The 20,888-nt window shown below is 36.6% G+C and overlaps 1 protein-coding gene across 1 annotated transcript in view; it reads right to left on the bottom strand.

The window, feature by feature from the left end:
• The window catches only part of LOC150083365 (polyamine-modulated factor 1-like), a 34,823-nt gene extending 14,478 nt beyond the window's left edge, over window positions 1–20,345 (bottom strand). Inside the window, exons 1-3 of the mRNA XM_090378487.1 lie at window positions 20,082–20,345; window positions 13,713–13,922; window positions 3,820–4,018 (exon numbers count right to left, since the gene is read on the bottom strand). Of these exons, the coding sequence (XP_090234613.1) occupies window positions 3,820–4,018; window positions 13,713–13,922; window positions 20,082–20,260 (588 nt within the window). The 5' untranslated portion in view covers window positions 20,261–20,345. The remainder of the gene's footprint in view (window positions 1–3,819; window positions 4,019–13,712; window positions 13,923–20,081) is intronic.
• Between the last annotated feature and the right edge of the window lie 543 nt (window positions 20,346–20,888).

Here is a 20,888-nt window from a genome sequence, read left to right as displayed (position 1 = left end):
CTCCACACCCAGGAATGCGACGGAATTATGGACAGCAGTGCAGTAAGCATGGATGGAAATACCTGTGGAATGCTTTTGTGAACTAATGGACTCAATGCCTCGCTGTGTGACTGCCCTTATCCAGGCGAAAGGTGGGCCTAACCATTACTAGATAGGAATCCATGATTTCTGCCATTCGGTGTATAATCCCAGTAATTGTCAGGATTAATACTTTTGCAAGATATTAATGAAATCAGCACAAAATTTAAACAATCACTGCACTTGAAAGTAACTATGATATGACTAGCTGACACAGGAAATGTTAACTGCACATATTGTGATATTCCTTCAACCAATCACAGAGCTGCATGGCATTCTGTGATGAATTGCTGCGGAGGAATAGCACACATGCTACTCAGCATTCTGCTGACCTACAGCCAAGAGGATGACCTTGATATTCACTTAGCCAAAGGGCTGCACAATATCAGTCAATTTTACATTCAAATAAATTTTAAATGAGAGTTTCTAAAAAAATAAGTGAGGGAAAGATTTTTTTTTGTTTTTGTAATCAGTATAAAAAATATTACTTGAAGGAGAATGTATTATTGTAGTATGATATCAGGAGAGTAGAAATGGCTAACTGAAATGAACTTATTAAAAAAAAAAAAATTCTAAAGATTGAAGTTTATATAACATAAGTACATTAACATCAGAGAGCAGCGCATTATAGCCTTAGTTGCTAATGCGCCAATAAAACCCAACAACCATCAGTGAGTAAAATTATTTATTAAAAATTAACTGCAACTGTTGGATAATGTCAGTCAATTTTACAAATGGGAGCTTAGAGAGGAACAGACATTCTCTGTGTTATCAGATACTGAATCTGAAACACTGATGGATTCAATATCTTTGTATTTTAGAAGATTTAGGAGAAGTCCGGTCGACCTGCCTCCCTAAAATCCACTCGTGCACACCCTTCAAGATTCCTGGTCTGCATGAAGAGGAAAAGGCCAAACTCTCCAGCACTTTATTAAATATAACATGACAAAACAAATGGCCCTCTGTCCCCAGTGGCCTTCACTCTCTCTCTCTCTCTTACGGCAGCGAGAGGATCAGAGTGGATGCAGAGGGTGCATGGAATCACTAGATATGACCAGACTGCCATGCAAGGAGACTGAACTTGGCCTGTTACAATGTAAGATCACTCATTGGTGAAGACAGGATATTAGAGCTGGAAAAGCAAAATGTGAATTGGAATATAGTTGAAATATAGGAATGTAGGCTTAGCCGAAACAAGCAGAAGAAATGAATCATAAGTTTATCAAGTGGAAATCTGATGTGCACCAATGGAAACAGTGAAAAGAGTTAAGGTAGAGTTGGCTTTCTGGTCTAACATAAGTCTAACATGGTAACAAAGATATCGAAAACATTTTGGAATTCAAAAGTACATCACTAAGGGTGTCAAGACTACTCGGCATTTCTAAGAAATACAAACTAAAGGTTATAACGATATATGCACCAACACTGAGAAATGATGAGGATGAGGTTGAAGAAATTTAAACTGAAATCGAGAAACTTCTAGATGAACAGAAATCCCACTACATCATCATTATGGGGGAATTCAATGCTAAGGTTGGAAAGAAACAAAACAGCACAGAAATGGAAACTATAGGAAATTTTGGAATTGGTGAAAGAAATGAAAGACTTGTAACTTGCAGAATCTCAAGGAATGTCAGTAATGAAAACTTTCTTCATGAAAATGGCTAATAGAAAGTGGACATTGAAGAGCGCAAATGGATTAACTAACGAAATTGACTTCATCCTCACTAACAGAAGATATATCGTGAATGATGTTACTGTCCTGAACAAGATAAATGTTGGAAGTAATCACAGAATAGCAAGATGCACACTTGATATAGATATAAGAAAAGAAAGGAAAAAAACTGACTTGAATAAATAATACAAAAGGTCTTTGAGAGACTTCTAGATGAACAGAAAATCTACTACACCATCATTATGGGGGAATAGAAAAGGCAATATGTACTGGAACGTAATGACTTTTCTGCAGACCTTTCAGAACCAAGGTATCGACTAGAAATACTACAACTTTCTGAAAATTATGAAGCCCAAGAAACTTACAGGTAAAAAGAAATCCAAAGAAGAAAAAATTAGTCAAGAAACACTTGTCATGATGTACCAAAGATGACAAATGAAGAGCAAAATAAACACTGACAAGTACAAAATTGAGTATACTGAGTTATTCAAAGCCATTAGAAAGAGACTCAGAAAGGACATAAGAATTAACACAAGAAAAGTAGAACAAGCATTAAGGGAAAACAAAGGACTTAAATCACTAGTCATGAGCAACAATACAAAAAGACAAAAGATACTGAATCTCAAGAATGGTGATGGTGTACTTATAAATAGCCTCTATAAATTATTATATAAGGAACAAGGGAATGATGCCAGCAGTGGGGAAGATGGATCACAAATTAGCAATGCATACAACATACCCGTCATCCTTCTTGATAAGGTATAACATGCATTGAAGAAAATGAAGAATCAAAAAGCCCCAGGTGAAGATGAAGTTACTGTAGAGTTGTTAAAATTAGGAGGAAGAGACATGACACAGAAACTGGCAAGACTCTTCACAAAATACATTAGGAAAGGCGTGAAGCCTAAGCAGTGGAATAATGCAATCGTAATTTTGCTGCATAAGAAAGGAGATAAATCAGAAATTGGAAATTATAGACTAATTGGCTTGTTATCCCACATCTATAAGTTGTTACAAGGGTCATTACTAACAGATTAGAAAGAATACTTGATGAGAATCAACTGAAAGAGCAAGCTGGTTTTAGGACAGGATTCTCCAACTAATGGAGAAAGATAATGAATATAAAACACCATTATGCCTGGCATTTATGGATTATGAAAAGGCATTTGACTCCATACAGCATAAGGCAATGTTTCAGGCACTGGAAAGTCAAGGCATAGACATTCTACACATTACGATTTTGAAGAAAATATATCAGCACACTACCTCCTTCATTATACTAGATGAACACAGTAGCAATTTAAAATTGTGAAAGGAAACAACATCTCCAAAGTTGCTTACTGCTGCGCTTGAAGTTACAGTGTAAAAGCATACCTTGAAGTATGCTTTTAGAGGATAGGACTGGTCGCATAAAGGAGTCAATGCGAATGGAGAGTACCTAAACCATTCGCAATTTGCAGGTGACATTGTGATCATAAGCCATTATCCCAAAAAATCAGAGGAAAATCTCGATCAGTTATGCAGAGTTAGTAAGGATTTCAGACTAAAGATGAATATGGCTAAAACAAAAGTAATGATGAACAAGTATGCCATAGAAAGTGATATAATCATTGAAGGAGCAGAAATTGAAAAGATAAGTCATATACTTATCTTGGACAAGTCATTAGCTGTAATAATGATAAATGGCTGGAAGTCAAGAGAAGAATAAATTTTGGATGGATAGCATTCAGGAAATATAGTCACATACTGAGGAGCAATATCCCATTTTGTCTGAAACATAAAATAATGAACCAAAGTGTACTCCCCCACCATGTTTCTGAAGTTTCTGGAGAGGACTTGATCCTGCAGTGTATTGAAAATGGCCAATGATTATAATGATGTTGGATAATGAAGGAGAATTTATACTAGTTAGATAGCAGTAATCAAAAAGTGTGAGAGTCATCATTTAGCATAGCATCACCTGGAGACATCTGATAACATCACCAATATTAATTTAACGGGTTCTACAATAATGGAATTAAAAAAAAAATAATAAAAAAATAAAAAAACCCAAACACACAACATACCTTTTCAAGTTGCTCTGCTTTTGCTTCAAGCTCTCTGTTCAGTTTTAAGAGCTTTTTACGACCCTCTTGTACATGGTTCTCAAGAACACTGTTTTCTTCTTCTAATTTGCACAATATTCTTTCTAATGATGATTTCTGGTGAAGTTTTAATTGATACACATGGTCTTGCAAATCCTCTTTGGCACTGCCACTAGGTCTCCTTCAACATTAATGAAATTTATTAAAATGCATATAAAGTCAATTTTTCTCTAAGAAGTTCAAGTCAGTGATAATACCATATAATAAACTTAAAAATTAACAGAATAAACACTGTATTGGAATAATGTAGTGTAATATTGTATTAATTCTTAAGTTAGCTACTAGATCCTCTCTAAATTTGAGCGATGCCATTTCAAAGAACACAATTCAAAAATCAAAACTAATTCAAGAGTCTATTCCAAGGAGAGTTCTTCTATTCAGTCATGGTTTAGCCCGTATAAATGGATTAAAAACATTAAGGTTTAATCAAATGGTTGTTATACCCAATATTTTTTAGCAAACACATAATAAAATTGTGTTTACTAATTATGTAAATTAATTACATAATTATGTGTAAACATAATTATGTGTTTACTAAAACACAAATGTGTTTTAGTATATACAATTTTATTAAAAAGTAAAAATTAACATAAATAGCTTTGTTTAGAGCACTTCATAGCTTTGTTTAGAGCAATCGCCAGCTGTTGCAAGAGCTGTAACTTGCATGGTTTCATCCTCTGATAGCAACATAACATGTTACACACTCTAAAAATACTTCTTGGCTAAATGCCTAAAAGTATGAAAAAGTTGTTTATACATGGGTACTGCACTTACATCATTTCTGCTACCCAGGTAGTATGAATGGGTCATTTAATTATATCCCATATTGTGAATACCTTTACAACGAGTGGCCGAGGTATTGCACTGCTTTGAATAAGTAACGCCTCACCAGTGGAGAAGACTAATGTTACTTATTCTTGGTGGATACCAGCACCCAACAGCACCATTTCAAAGCTTGTTGGCTTACTCATCGGCAGGTGGGCAGGTACCTGTTGTTGCAATAGTGACAACCCAGTTATGAAGTATAACTCCACAATATGAGAGATGCTGTGGAGTTATACTTCATAACTGGATTGTCACTATTGCAACAACAGGTACCTGCCCACATGCCGATGAGTAAGCCACAAGTTTTGAAATGGTACTGTCTGGGTGCTGGTATCCACCAAGAATAAGTAACATTAGTCTTCTCCACTGGTGAGGCGTTACTTATTCAAAGCAGTGCAATACCTCGGCCACTCATTGTGGTATTCACAATATGAGATATAATTAAATGATGCATGCATTCATACTACCTGGGTAGTATGAATGATGTAAGTGCAGTACATAACTCTTTCATGTTACACACTGTTGTCTTTGACATATTAAGCTCATGACTTGCATTTCATATGAATTTCCCTAGGATTTAAGCAAAAATTCCCCAACCAAGCTCCAATGTGATCTTATTGAATTCTCTTGGGCTACCAATTCTTCCAGGAATTGCACAAAACTTGCTTCTTTTATGAATTTGTGCTATCATCTACTGCAATTTTCCAGTTGGTAAATACAAATTTCAGGATGTCCTCTATCACCTGGAAGCAGTTTCAGATTTGTATCATGTACCACATTTGCACAATAATGTTTTGGTTTTGTAAAGGAGGTTTGTGGACATGGAAAATCCTCATGGGTTACTGGTCAAAATTAGGGAGGTTGAAAATAAAAGGACACATGCTAAAGTGCCCAGTCCCTATTAGAGAGAGAGGTCCTATAATGCAATTTCTAATACTTCTGTCCAGGAACCAAGCCTGTGTGTGTCCTTTATAGAGAGGTATCCATTAAGGGATGTTTCACTATACAACTACACAAACAATACATATATACAGGGTATTAAAAAGTAGCCTCAATTTTGCAAGCATAGAACTTGATGTATTTTGAACTTGTTGAATTTACTAGGCAAGATGAAACTATGCTCTTGAAGCTTTTATTGGTAACTGTTAATGAATTTCACTGGTAATTGGTGCATGCTTAATATAAATAAAAAAATTGTGACTTTTAGTGAAGCAGCAGTCAGAGTATGGTGCATTTTTATTTTTGAACAAAAAGTTGGCAAAACAAATTTACCCTTCTCACAGTAAATATTTCACTTAAAACTAAAACAGTAATTTTATTCATAAAAATTGTTCTTTGATCCATACCAAGAAAATAGGGAGCCCACATATAACTGATGAAATTATGGAAAACTAATGACAGCTTTTGTTTGAATACATACAAAATCAAATATGAAGCCAGTTGTTAATTCATAGTATCCCAGCCTGCCCAGAGAATTTCTCAAAATTCTCCATGTGGAATTTTTATAAAATGGTTGAGTTCCAAAATCATAACACATAAATGCCATATAGATGATTGCAAGAGAAAATATCATGATTTATGAAAATATCTTCATTATCTATCTGCATCAATATTTTGGTGCAGATGGGTAATGAAGTTTCCAGCCATTTTATCCTCAATTCAAGATCACTGACAAAAGTCAGTGATCTTGAATTGAGGATGAAATGGCTGGTGAAATGAATGAAAAGTTGCCAGTTGGGGAGGAGGGCAGCATACTAGAAAAGAAAGTCTTCTGAAACAACCATTGCAAAGTAAAATCAAGTCATGTGATGAGGTGAAAATAGATTGCCTTGCTTGTCAGCATTAAATTCATATACTGCCAACTTCTCAAAGCAGCCAATATCAATTAACCCTATGCTACAATGTTTGACAGTCCATTGATAATTAAACTACATATGAAAGTCAAAGGCTTTTAAGTTTCTTTACATGATTAATAACTTAAATTATGGATATGTTAAAATAATTATAAATTATATATTAACTAGTACCAGCATACCAAAACAACAGAAAAGATGATAAATAAACGAGTCTCTCCCCAAATTATAAACATCCGACTTATGATCATTGTCCACGTGAACTACACTTCATAATATAAACAGTGCGATTTTCCACAAGTGAAAAATCTTCAAATATTTACTTTTCCCTGATCAATTAAGTAGAATAAAGCTTGCTGTATTGATGATGAATGAGAAACTAATTATGATATGTTACCTTTAATATGTAACTTTAATTTTCACACTATTTTAGTGTAAGTCAGATATCTTTGATTAGACTATTATTCTTTGTCTTACTTTTTCAACAAATTATTACTGTAATTGGTGACCACTATTCCATTTACTGGCGCATTCCAGTTATTTGAGTGCCAGATAACGAGGCTTTTATAATATAAATATTAAATTTTGTTTTTTTAGATTTAATTTTAAAAATATACACAAGCTTATAATTTTGCATTAACTTTATACTTTTCATTACTGCAACTAAAAAGCTTACAGAAAAGGGTGGAAGAAGAAGAAACTGGTCAGGGATTAAAGCTTCTAATTAAAAAAAAACAAAAAAAACTGTGCCCTGGGCCTTTGAAATCATAAATTAGGTCCTTGGCAAGTGGAATATACTGAGCAATTTTTTTTTGTTTCCCTGCCTACTTTTAGCATTAGCATGGGCACATGATGCAAGAAAGCAAGCTTATGAAGCATCAGCCAAAAAAAAAAAAAAAAAAAAAAACACACGTGCGCACACACCCTTCTCATTTCACCCATTCACTCACTCCAAATGTTTGTCTAGTTCTGCCTTCAATCTGTTTAAGCTATCAACTCATACAACAACAGATGGAAGTTTGTTCCAGCAAACTTATGTATGTTAAGTAGGAGTACATATCACTAGTCTGACCAGTGATATGTACTCACACTTCACATAAGTATTGTACATTAGGTTGTTATAGGCATACCTGCATCTCCCATCACTGTTAATGGGGGGGGAAAAAAAAAAAAAACTTTTGTTGACATCCCATAGACCACATAATGGGAAACACTGACCTAACTGATTACAATCACTGAGTACATATTGTGTGACCCAAGGCCATATAGGCAGCTAAGTATCATGCCAATCCCCTCCCTACTACATGAGAACTAGCGTTACAAAATAGTTTCACACTGTCTGAAAATATTAGAACCACATAATAGGAATGTTATTTGTGTGATAATAATTGTTGCATTTTCTTACTTAATTATGAAGTGTAAAAAATTTAACTAAAAGTATAAAATGCTTACAAATTAAATCAAATCGTATTTTGAAAAATGCTTGTTTGTTTGTTATTTTGTTTTTAGAAGCATTAGCAACTAAGGCCAAATCACCGCATATCTGGGGATATGCGGTGGTCATTCCCTGACCTTTCCGCATCCTCCATATTTGGTGGTCATGGGTTCGGACCCCGGTTTAATCAAGAAGCGTGTGCTACGCACTGCTGCTCCTGCCCACTTGGCTATGAAGGCACCCTTTTGAAAAATGCATAACTGCCCACAACCTTCAACACTTATTCTGTTTTTTTTTTTAATTATTATTATTACAATTAGCCTTATGGTGCAAGGAAGTCTGAGGCTTTTGCTGCACCAGCCAAAAAAAAAATTTGAGTTACCCCAGACAGAGAGAGAAACAGAAGGGAATCACCAAGAAAGAGAAGAATGATGATATCCAGTTTAGGACCCTGGGTGTGCCAAGCCCATACTCACCAGATGTGAGCCCCTGGAAGAGTAGAAGATGAGAAATGAGAAGGATCTTATTTATTAACTGTACCAGTGTATGACTAATAACTGGCTGAAGCACCTAAAATCCATATGATGTTTTTTCCTGTTTCTTGCATTCATTTTATAATTTCATAGTAATTAAGTAGATTGGTGAGATGAGACTTTTCCTCCAGCAGCTGTGATCTCTTTATGATTCCATTCTTATTGAGATAGTCCTATTGCATCCTTAACCACAAATTCCATGACCTTGCCCAACACAGAAGTAAAGTCAGACAGAAGATTGCTTGTCTGTAGTTTCCCATCACTTATTTAACAGATTCATTATGAATTGGGAGTAGCACTATTCCATTCCAAGGGGATCATGCTAGATTATGATGATCCCAATTACAATTCCTAATGGTCTGATTAACAGAAATACTACCTCTTTAGATATAACTGAATATACATCATTATCCCTGGGGCCTTTCCCTCTGTCAGACCTAGCAGCTTTTCCCTATGATATTATTATATCATTTATTTACAGATAACTGACTTGTCATCATTGATTTCCCCTGGCTCAAACATTCTTTCAATTGAAATGATTGTTACAAAGTACTTGTACAATTCATCTAAAAATATTATTAGATGCCATGCCAAAATGGATTGAAAATTAATTGAAAATTAAGTTTTTTGTATATTTCACGGGCCCCAAGTTCCAGAACAAGTGCAAATAAACATATTTTGCCTAAAATTTTAGCTATGAATATACATAATTTATAAAAGTATGTATATACTTCAATATATTTAATCTCAAAGAAATGAAATATGAACAATATAAATAAATAAAAATAATTTTGTACCTGGATTAGTGAGATGGTTTGCCCACATTTTGTTAAAAAAAAAAAAAATACTTCACGAAAACATGTGTCCCCACTCCCAAAAAATCAAGTGTGCTCTGGGTGGGGGGGGGCAGCTTTTTTTAAAAATAAAAACTCCAATCACAAGGGGTTAGAACCAATAGTACAGCAATACCCCGCATAGCACTGATAATTGGTACCGAAACTATTCCGTGTTATGTGAAACCGTGCTGATTGAGGTATAATTATAATGGGTTTTAATTGAATGCGTACCAGAGAAAGTCTACAAATAAATTATAATAAATCTATAAACAATTTGCACTTGATAGCCAATTAAAAGGATTTGAAATTTAAAAAAACTATTGCAAAAATTTTATTAATGAAAAGGTACCATCATGAGAGATGAGAAAAGAGCTTTAAAAAAGCAGTTGCAAAAATTTTATTAATGAAAAGGTACCATCATGAGATGAGAAAAGAGCTTTAAAAAAGCAGTTGTTTATTTAGATATTTCAATAATGACGTCTGGTGAAGCCATCTCTTCCTTTTTTCAGTGTACAAGTCTTTGTAGCATCGAATCCCATCTTGTAAAATTTGCCGTATCTCGATGCTATGTTCAACATTCGGATCTTCATTCTTAATCGCCTCGCAGGCCATGTCAAACCCCCAGAAAACTTTCGCCAGTTTTTCTGTTGAAAATTGTTTGGTGGCACTTCAGTGTTATCCACTTCAGAATTGTTTTCCTCTTCTGTATATGCAGTTTAGGCCAAAATGGATGTCAGATGAACTAATGAGGCATATGGCAGAGAAGAAAAATGCATGGGATACTTACAAATTAACACATGACACAGAAGCCTATGATAGATACAAGTTGATATGCAACCAAGTTACAAAGGAGGTTAGGCAGGCGAAGGCAGATTACGAGAAATCCTTGGCAAGGGATGCAAAGAAAAACAGCAAAGAGTTCTTCACTTATGTAAACTCTAGAAGGAAGGGGATGAATCAGATTGGTCCACTTGATATTGATGGGTCAACTGTTGATGATCCTGCTCAGGTAGCTAACAAACTAAATGAATATTTTGCATCGACATTCACACATGAGGAGTTATTCAGCAAAGGGAATGCCAGAGGTGTATTCAACTCTAGCAGTAAGCTAGAGAATCTTGAAATAACTGGGAGTAAAGTGGAGGAGAAACTGTTGAAGATAAACACAAGAAAGGCACCCGGGGTGGATGGGATCTATCCAGTTATATTAAAGGAGGCAGCAAAGGAAGTAAGCAAACCCTTAGCCATAATTATGAGAGCTTCCTTGGACTCAGGGGAGGTACCCATAGACTGGAAATGTGCAAATGTGACCCCAATTCACAAAGGAGGATCAAAGGCTGACACAAGTAATTATAGACCTGTGAGCTTAACTTCTGTTCCAGGAAAATTAATGGAGGCACTGGTTAAAGAAGCACTGCAGGATCATTTAGACAAGACTTCAGTTATAGCTCAGACACAGCATGGTTTTGTTAAGGGGAAGTCTTGCCTGACCAACTTGATTGGATACTATGATGCAGTCACAAAAGAACTGGATGCAGGGAATAACTTTGATATTATATACTTGGATCTTAGAAAGGCTTTTGATACTGTTGCACATGGAAGACTGCTACACAAATTGGAGCAGTGTGACATTGGAGGCAAATTGCTGCTATGGATAAAGGGGTGGTTGAGGGGGAGAAGACAGAGAGTGGTAATCAATGGACACTGCTCATCGTGGACTAATGTTATTAGTGGAGTCCCTCAGGGCTCAGTGTTGGGTCCATTGTTGTTTTCTGTATTTATAAATGATATTGATGATGGTATATCAAGCTTAATGTCCAAGTTTGCAGATGATACAAAGGTTGGCAGGGTTGTCAAGGACACTACTGACACTATGCTGCTGCAACAGGATCTGGAAAGGTTGAGCAGATGGGCTGAGAGGTGGCAAATGAAGTTTAACATTGACAAATGTAAAGTACTACACATGGGAAACAGCAATCCCAGAGCAACGTATCAACTCTGTGGTACTACACTGACAGTGGTAGAGAATGAAAGGGACTTGGGGGTGATTGTGCAGGCAGATATGAAGTTCTCTGAGCAGTGCAGACGGGCTGCAAGAGTAGCTCATGGAGTATTGTCAATGATATACAGGAATTTTTCCAGCAGGGATAAGGAGGTGATTATTCCATTGTATAAGGCAATGGTCAGGCCACACCTAGAGTACTGTATACAGGTCTGGAGGCCTCATTTCAAGAAGGATGTAGAGCTGCTGGAACGAGTACAGAGAAGGGCAACAAGATTAGTGAATGGAACAAAGGGGTGCTCTTATGAAGAAAGGCTTAAGTTTTGCGGATTGCAGTGTCTGGAGACTAGGCACCAGTGAGGTGATCTGATAGAGGTGTATAAAGCCTTGAATGGTTTAAGCATGCTCAATGCTGATGGGATTCTTCCTCTAGCTCAGAAAAATCACCTGAGAGGGCATAAATTCAAATTGAGGAAAGACAGATGTAGGATAGACGTGCGGAAATTTGCCTTTAGCCAGCGGGTGGTTGGTTGGTGGAACAGACTGCCATCCCTTGTGGTGGAGGTGGATAGCCTAAATAAGTTTAAGGCTCAGCTGGACAGGTATTTTGAACGAACAGAGGGGTGAAGTGGAAGTGGGTTTTTTTTTTTTTTTTGGCTGATGCTGCATAAGCTTGCTTTCTTGCATCAAATGCCTCTACTAATGCTAATGTTTGCTCGTCAATTTCAAGGAGAGTTGCATCATCTAAGTCATTTGCATGCGAGTCAGCGCAGTAACATACATTGGCAGTGTCCAAAGTTTCGAATCCCAAGTCGTTTCTGACCTTCACAATGTCTTCGGAAATTATCTGAACTCGCAATTCAAAACCAGAGAAATCATTTACCAAATGGGACAAAACATGCTGCCAAATAGAATACATGTTGTTGGCAGTGATTTCTAGCCAAGATGCATATATATTTTCGATCGTATTTAAAGGGGTAAAAAATAAATTTTGAAATGAAAAGTTTGAAAAACTATCATGTCATCTCGTCAGGATGGAATTTAGAATACTGAACACTGTTGCACGTTGCAGCTGACTGCCTGAAGGGAGCTATTGTCACATGTGCATGGAAGACAATAGTTGGCACTGTAGCATATATGTATAGTACCTGGCTACGACAACGCAGGATATATGTATAGTACCTGTCTAGGCTATTGAATGAGTTTTAATATGTACAGTAAATTTTCGACTTAAACTTAATTGAAAACCGTGTTATAGTGGAAGCCATGCTAAGCGAGGTATTGCTGTACTTAGTACCATGCATGGGTTGCAGGTTGAGAAGATAAAAGAAGATACTTATTGACATTAGACTTTTGTAGATTGTAATTTTCAGGAAATACATATAGAGGATGGTTGTTCCAGAAACTGGATTTGTACAAAGTAAACAACTGTTTGGAAGAAAAGTAATGCCGAGTGCGAAAGAGAAAACCCAGTTTTTTTAGATGCAGAAGAAGCAATATTTGTAATGATTGAAAATATGCATGCCTCATACTATGGGAACCTCTGCCTTGCACCCATTCTTAAGTCTTCACAAGTGATTTTGCTTGTTTTGCCCACTAGTCTCTCTTTCTCTTATTAATCCTGTCATTTCTCTTGTCATCCTTATATGGTACTTCCCTAATGGAAAAAATTGTGACAGTTAATCTGAACAATGCTTGCATTGTTCAAACTGACCAATTATCATCTGAGATGCCCCTATCACATTAATTGAAAAATTTTAGTAACTCATGGGGAAATCCTACTCATTCCACCTGAGATTGGCTGGCTGCAGGCTTCAACTGAAAAGACTTCTAAGAATTTCTGCACATTTCTGACAGGATGCAAATACCTCTCAAAAGCATGACAAGTTACCCATAGTAGTCATAGAGAATTTCATTTTTGTACAATATTCACTATGACAATTAATAAATCCCAAGGACAAACATTTGAAATAGTAGGCCTCTCTTCACCTGAACCAATAATTAATCATGGGCAGCTAAACATTATATCCATAAAGGTTAAAATTGAACCTAACAGTAATCATGCTAAATATTGAATGTCATGCACAAGATATTTTAATAATCAAAAAAAGAAATTATGTTGAACTTAGGTCAAATAACCAGGGTTAAGAAATTTACTCTAATTTATGCCAATTCATGTAATTCATACTGACAATGATAGAAAAAAAATAAAGTCATATTATATTGTAAACTCTTATCATTCTTTTATGAAAAATAATCTTTTGTGAAAATTTTTCACGCAAGATACATTAGTTGCAATAATTTCAAAGTTAGTTTGTAGGTCACACTTACCAAGAAATTTTTCCAGTGCCATTACTGCTTTGCATAATCATGTCATCCAACGTGTTAAGTAATGACGTTAAATTTTCTTCTTTGTACATTAGTTGAAGCTCTTCTTTCATATTATCATGAAGCTGTTTAATAAACTGATCATATAAACATGTAAATTCTGTAGGATATTTTTTATAAATCGGTGCATACTGCTTGACAAAAGCTTGTAATCTAAAATAATAAAAATTAAAAACATTCTTGAAATTTCCCTTAATATCTTTTAAAAGAAAACCCAAATCAACTAAAAAAAATAAAACAAAAATGTTATATACAATATTTACTTTATCGTTAATTTGATACTAATGGAAGGGAAAAAATACTGAAGAAACAACATTGAACATTTCTTAATACTAATGCAGGAATAAGGGGGTGGTTGTCCCCTTGTACAAGACAATGGTCAGGCCATACCTTGAGTACTGTATACAGTACCTTGAGTACTGTATACAGGTCTGGAGGCTTCATTTTAGGAAAGATATAGAGCTGATGGAATGAGTACAGAGAAGAGCAATGAGATTGGTGAGTGGAACAAAGGGTTGGTGTTACCAAAGGCTTAAGTTCTGCAAATTGCAGTTTCTGGAGACTAGGCACCTCCAAGGTGATCTAATTGAGGCCTTGAATGGTTTGAGCAAGCTCAACTATTGGGATTCTAAGTCTTGCTCAGATTACTCACCTGAGGAGACGTAAATCCAAAGTGAGGAAAGACAATTGTAGAATATAAGTGGAAATTTGCCTTCAGCCAGCAGGTGGTTGATAGTTGGAACAAACTTCCATCTGTTGTAGTGGAGGTCAACAACTTAAAATAAGTTCAAGGCAGAACTAGACAAACATTTGGAGTGAATGGATGGGTGAAATAGGTGTTTTTTTTTCTTCTTTTGGCTGATGCTATATAAGCTTGCTTTTTTGCATCATAGCCTCTACTAATGCTAACTATTAAGAAATGTGTGCAACAATTCAATGCAATAAATCTAGAGAGTGTGACTTTGGAGCGTTCTGCAGACAATATAGAGGTAAATTTCTCTTATTTTATTACTAATTGACATACGTCAAACTTATTCAGCCCTGTTTGTTACTAATAGTACTAAGAGAATGTAGCAATTAGTATTACTACATCATACTAATACATAAGTACTGTTTTTTTTTGCATCTGTAAAATTTGTTTGGCCTTTCTGTTAATTTATTCAATACTGTTCTGATGTTTGTAAAACAAACATCAGCAACAATATTGACGGTAGCAACAATATAGCAACTGATGTTTCTTTTATTATATTTTCTTACTATATATATTAGCATTACTAGAGGCATACGATACAAGAAAGCAAGCTTATGCAGCATCAGCAAAAAAAAAAAACCCTCTCATTTCACCCCTCCATTCGTTCCAAATGCCTGTCCAGCTCAGCCTTAAATTTATTTAGGATATCAACTTCCACAACAAAACATGGAAGTCTGTTCCACCAATCAACTACCCACTGGCTAAAGACAAATTTCTGCACATCTATTATTATTATAATTAGCCATATGGTGCAAGGAAGCCTGAGGCTTTTGCTGCACCAGCCAAAAAAAAAAAATTCTGAGTTACCCTGAGAGAGAGAGTCAGAAATAGAAGGGAATCAACAAGAAAGAGAAGAATGATGATATCCAGCTCAGGACCCTGGGTGTGCCAAGCCCATACTCACCAGATATGAGCCCCTGGGGTTATTCTACAACTGTCTTTCCTCAATTTGAATCTGCGTCCCCTCAGGTTCTTAATCTGAGCCAGAGAAAGAATCCCATCAGCATTCAGCTTGCTCAGTCCATTCAAGGCCTTATACACCTCAATCATCAGATCACCTCGCAGGTGCCTACTCTCCAGGCACTGCAATTTGCAGAACTTGAGCCTTTCTTGGTAAGAGCACCCCTTTGTTCCCCTTTCCTATCTTGTTGCCCTTCTTTGTACTCATATATATATATATATATATATGAAAAGCAATTTAGCCAAAAACAAGTTGAAATGGTCATTCTGCAGGATTCCACCTTTAATAAGGGAAAAATAAGTGGAAGCCGTGAGAAAGGCAAATACAAAAAGGTTAAAAGAATATAAAGCTAATGATTTGATTATTGTAATGATATAATACTGATAATATGCAATTCAGAATACTAGCACTGATATACATACAGTTACGATGTTAATTTTTCTATATTGTAAATACTAGAACACTGCTGATAATAGCATTAGCAATGGCAAATGATGCAAGAAGGCAAGCTTATACAGCAACAGTCAAAAAAAAAAAAACCCTGATACCTCCCATTTCACCTATTCATTCTCTCCAATATTTCGTCTAATTCTTCCTTAAATTTATCTAAACTATCAACTTCCACAACAGATGGGAGTTTGTTCCAGCATTCAACCACCCACTGGCTAAACCCCAGGGGCTAACATCTGGTGAGTATGGGCTTGGTGCACCCAGGGTCCTGAGCTGTATATCATCATATCTCTCTCTCTCTCTCTCTCTCTCTCTCTCTCTCTCTCTCTCTCAGAATTTTTTTTTTTTTTGGCTGGTGCAGCATAAGCCTCAGGCTTCCTTGCACCATATGGCTAATGATAATAATAATAAAGGCAATTTTTCAAACATTTGTTCTATAATTGTCCTTCCTCAATTTGAATTTATGCCCTCTTAGGTTCGTAATCTGAGCAAGAGGAAGAATCTCATCAACACTGAGCCTGCTCAACCCATTCAAGGCCTTATACACCCCAATCAGATCACCTCGCAGGTGCCTAGTCTCCAGAAGCTACAATTTGCAGAATTTAAAACTTTCTTGGTAAGAACACCTCTTCTTTCCCCTCACCCTTCTCTGTATTCGTTTTGGCAACTCTACATCCTTCCTAAAATGATGCCTCCAGACCTGTAAGCAGTACTCAAGGTGTGGCCTGACCATTGCCTTCTACCAGTGGTTTTCAACCAGGGTGCCGCAACAACATTCCAGGGGTGCCACGTAATTTGAGGTTTAAGTTACTTAAACTTATTTTTTTTTATTTATGTTTATTTCATTATAAAACGGGGTGTACAGTATCTTTTTAATTTTGTGGTGATTTATAATTGATGTTTACTTAGTACCTCTATATAAAGAAGGCACCTCCGTAGCCAGGTGGGAAGGAGCAGCAGTGCTTAGCACATGCTTCTTGATTAGACTGGGGTTCGAGCCCTTCACCACCAAATACGGAGGATGCGGAAAGGTCAGAGAATGACCACCGCATATCCCGGAGCAATATGGCCTTAGTTGCTAATGCTCCTAAATAACAAACAAACAAACAAATCTATATAAAGAATAAAATTATTATATACTATATAGTTAGTTATTTTGGTTTTTAGGAGCATTAGCAACTAAGGCCATATTGCTCCGGGAATATGCGGTGATCATTCCCTGACCCTTCTGCATCCTCCGTATTTGGTGGTGACGGGCTCGAACCCCGGTCTAATCGAGAAGCGTGTGCTACGCACTGCTGCTCCTTCCCACCTCGCTACGGAGGCACCTATATACTATATAATTTGTATTATGAAATATAATAATTTTTATAATTATATTATTGTAATAACTATCATATAACACACATATACATATATATATATATATATATATACAGAGAGAGAATCGGATCTAACAGGCAGAAAATTGAGTATATTGAGTAGGGGTGCCGCAAAATAAAATAAATTACTTAGGGGTGCCATTATTAAAAAAAAAAGGTTGAAAACCACTGCCTTATACAATGGAATAATCACCTCCTTAACCCTGCTAGCAAAATTCCTGTATATCGTTGACAAAACCCCATGAGCTATCCTGGCAGCCTGTCTGTGCTGCTCAGAGAACTTCATATCTGATTTTTTTTTTTATGTAAACCCCAAACACGAGAGGTATTAGAACCAAAATACTTAGTACCATGCTTGGGTTGGAGGTTGAGAAGACGAAAGAAGATATTTGTTGATATTGGACTTGAACTTCTGTAGACTGTAATTTTCAGGAAATGCGTATGAAGGAAGGTTGTTCCAGAAAACGGCAGTTGAATGAATAAACGAGGAAGATGAAAAGTTGGTTCTGTGAGTTTGAAGTTGGACAGTAAATGGATGTTGGCTGGTGGCTGCACATGTTTGGACCATTTTGAAAGAGAGAGCAGGAATTATAGAAGCCAATTCAGAAGAACAGTGCCCATGGAAGTATCTGTAGAAAAGGCATGCAGCAGAAACAGTACGTCGATGAGACAGCAAGTGCACAATTACCCCCAAGTCTTTTTCATTTTCCACTACCCTGAGTGTAGTACCACACAGTTGGTACATTACTCTGGAGTTACTGCTACCCATATACAGTACTTTACATTCGTCAATGTTAAACTTCAGTTGCCACGTCTCAGCCCATCTGCTCAACTTTTCTGAATCCTGTTACGGTAGTGTACTGCCATTACTGTCATTAAGGACCCTGCTAACCCTAGAATCGTCTGCAAATTTGGACATTAACCATGATAGACCACTGTCAATATCATCGATAAATACAGAAAACAACAATGGGCTCAACACCGAACCCTGGGGGACTCCACTAATAACATTAGTCCATAAAGAGCAATGTTCATTGATTACCACTTCTGACTTCTCCACTTCAACTATCCCTTTATCCACTGCAACAACTTCCCTAATGCCACACTGCTTCAATTTATACAGCAATCTTTTATGGTGCTTAACCATGAATCTTTGCGACAAGGAGTGAAGAGCTGGTCTAGCTCCACCCACTGGTTTTCAGTGATTGGATGATCTATTCCAATCTAAACTTCATTTTCTAATTTTAAACCACGACTGTGGTGGGGGACAAAATTATTTCCTCCCTTTGGTGCTGCCTTGAATACTTTCATAATAATAAACAATATTGATACAATACTTTTATATTAACAATATAGCAAATTTTGCTATATTGTGAATATAAAAAAACATCACATAATAATAATCAAAACTAATGCAAGGCCTGGGATCTAAATTAATGGGTAAAATATCAAGGCTAGGAAGAAAGTAAAGCAAAATGGAACATCATAGCAAACCTAGTCAGGGGACCACATCCATGATCCATAATATTTTGTAGATTTCTGCCAATGCAGCAGATTAAAAAAGAAAATTAAGAAAACCAAACGAAACAAAATACCATGATTTTAGTATGTGCATTGACAAAAACGAGGATAGACTGCATGTTGATATAGCATTCTATTCCGATCTACTTGCAATGGAAAAAATATACAAAATGTTTGGGCTCCAATGGATCATCAGTTGTGGTCCCTCAAGAATGTTTTCTATAATGTTCCACTTTATTTCAACTACAACTGAATTTGCAATTTAAGGTTGAAATTTACTTTACGGTGCTTACCTGTGGATCTCTGCGACAAGGAGTGAAGAGCTGGCATAGCTCTGCTCACTGGTTCGCAGCGATATGGTGATCTAATACCGTACATAATTTGGTTTTCCGATTTTAAACCAGCACCAAAGGGGAGAAAAACCCTGAAACTATTTCCCCCTCCCTTGGTGGTGGCTTAAAATCAGGAAATTATTCCCCCTCCTTTTTACAGCTGGTTTTAAATCAGGAATAGATCGTGCAATTACTGCAAACCAGTGGGTGGAACAAAGCCTTCTCTAGGAACTAGCTCTTCTCTCCTTGTACCACGAAGTAAATTTTCAACCCAATTAAATGGCAACACGGTGTAGTGTTTATGTAGCTAATTGTGGCTTTAGGCACACCTAGTGTTACTTACCACTATACAAGCTTAATTCATCTGCAATGCAACCAAACAGTTCATGTAATTTCCTAATTTTTGTTCCTCACTTTGCAGGGACGAACAAAAATGTTTGGGAACCACTTAATTAGCATTTTCCAAATTTCCATACAATCATACAAATGTGACAGACTGTTGGTTAAAACTCAAGATTAGGGTACCCCGTCCAACACTGCGGCTAGCAAAAGAGTGGGAAAGCGGTGATTGACAAGTTGTGACTCCGCCCACTGGCCTCCTAGGTTGATATGTCTAGGTGTCCCCCCCCCACACACACTTGTCGCTGTTTTTAGATCGCGAATTCATTTTTCGATTCAAAAACGGCGGGATAAACACCCTACCTATTCGAAGCACCTCCCCCTCCTCGACGACACAAAACAATCAGAAAGAAACCGCCTCCACAATAATCATCCAATCACAGAACTCGACCGTCAATCAGAGCACCAAGTGGGAGGTGCCTTCACCTGTCAGTCACTTCTTTCTTCGCCATGTTGGACGGAGTACCCTAATCTGGAGTTCAGCCGAATGGTGAAGTTGGCCCGTTTATATTTTACCTGACGGCTTTCATGCAGTTTTTCACTGCCAGGTTAACTGCTTCTTTCAAATGCAGTGCTAACCTCTTATCATCTGACGACGACACTCTGCAGTCCACACTCACTGTATCATCACTTTCACTCCGATTTTCTGAATTTAATTTGGCACACACGCCACTAACACATTGAGAGTCACCCATGTTAAATTTCCCGCCGAACACAGTCAGAATTCAAATTGAGCACAATTCTCTATAAAATTACATTATACCAATCACAGAATAATAACGAACACTGCAATACTGAAGTTAATGACAGACACAACTGAATGAAAACTCGGATTTACATGTATTTATCGAACTGTAGCCGTATTCAATTGTTAGAGACACATTCGGGTAAAGACAACCAATCACATACAGGCACGTGACACTGCAGCATCACATTACATGTTTTGCCATGGCTAATGTAATATACACCACAAAGTAATACCTCTATGATATACACTACAGAACTTAGATGGCGTTAGGTGAGCCCATGTCCATAAGATGAAAAGCGAGACGTTTAGTCACCCATTCATTTGAATTCTGAATACGAAATTTATTATTATTTCAGTGTATATTTTTTCAATAATCACCAGAAAGGTGGGACTAACGTAGACTAGACATGGGGAAAACTGATTCAACTGTTTAAAATTATTGAACTTTAAACATTGGGAGGTTTCCCTCACATTAGCATTAGTAGAGGCATTTGATGCAGGAAAGCAAGCTTATGCAGCATCAACCAAAAAAAAAAAAATAATAATAAAAATAAAGTAAAATAAATAAATAAAAA

This window comes from Mastigoproctus giganteus, chromosome 7 (assembly GCF_048544385.1).
Source record: "Mastigoproctus giganteus isolate SK-2022 chromosome 7, ASM4854438v1, whole genome shotgun sequence".
In the NCBI taxonomy this organism is placed as follows: domain Eukaryota; kingdom Metazoa; phylum Arthropoda; class Arachnida; order Uropygi; family Thelyphonidae; genus Mastigoproctus; species Mastigoproctus giganteus.
This window is presented reverse-complemented; position numbering and strand designations above follow the sequence as displayed.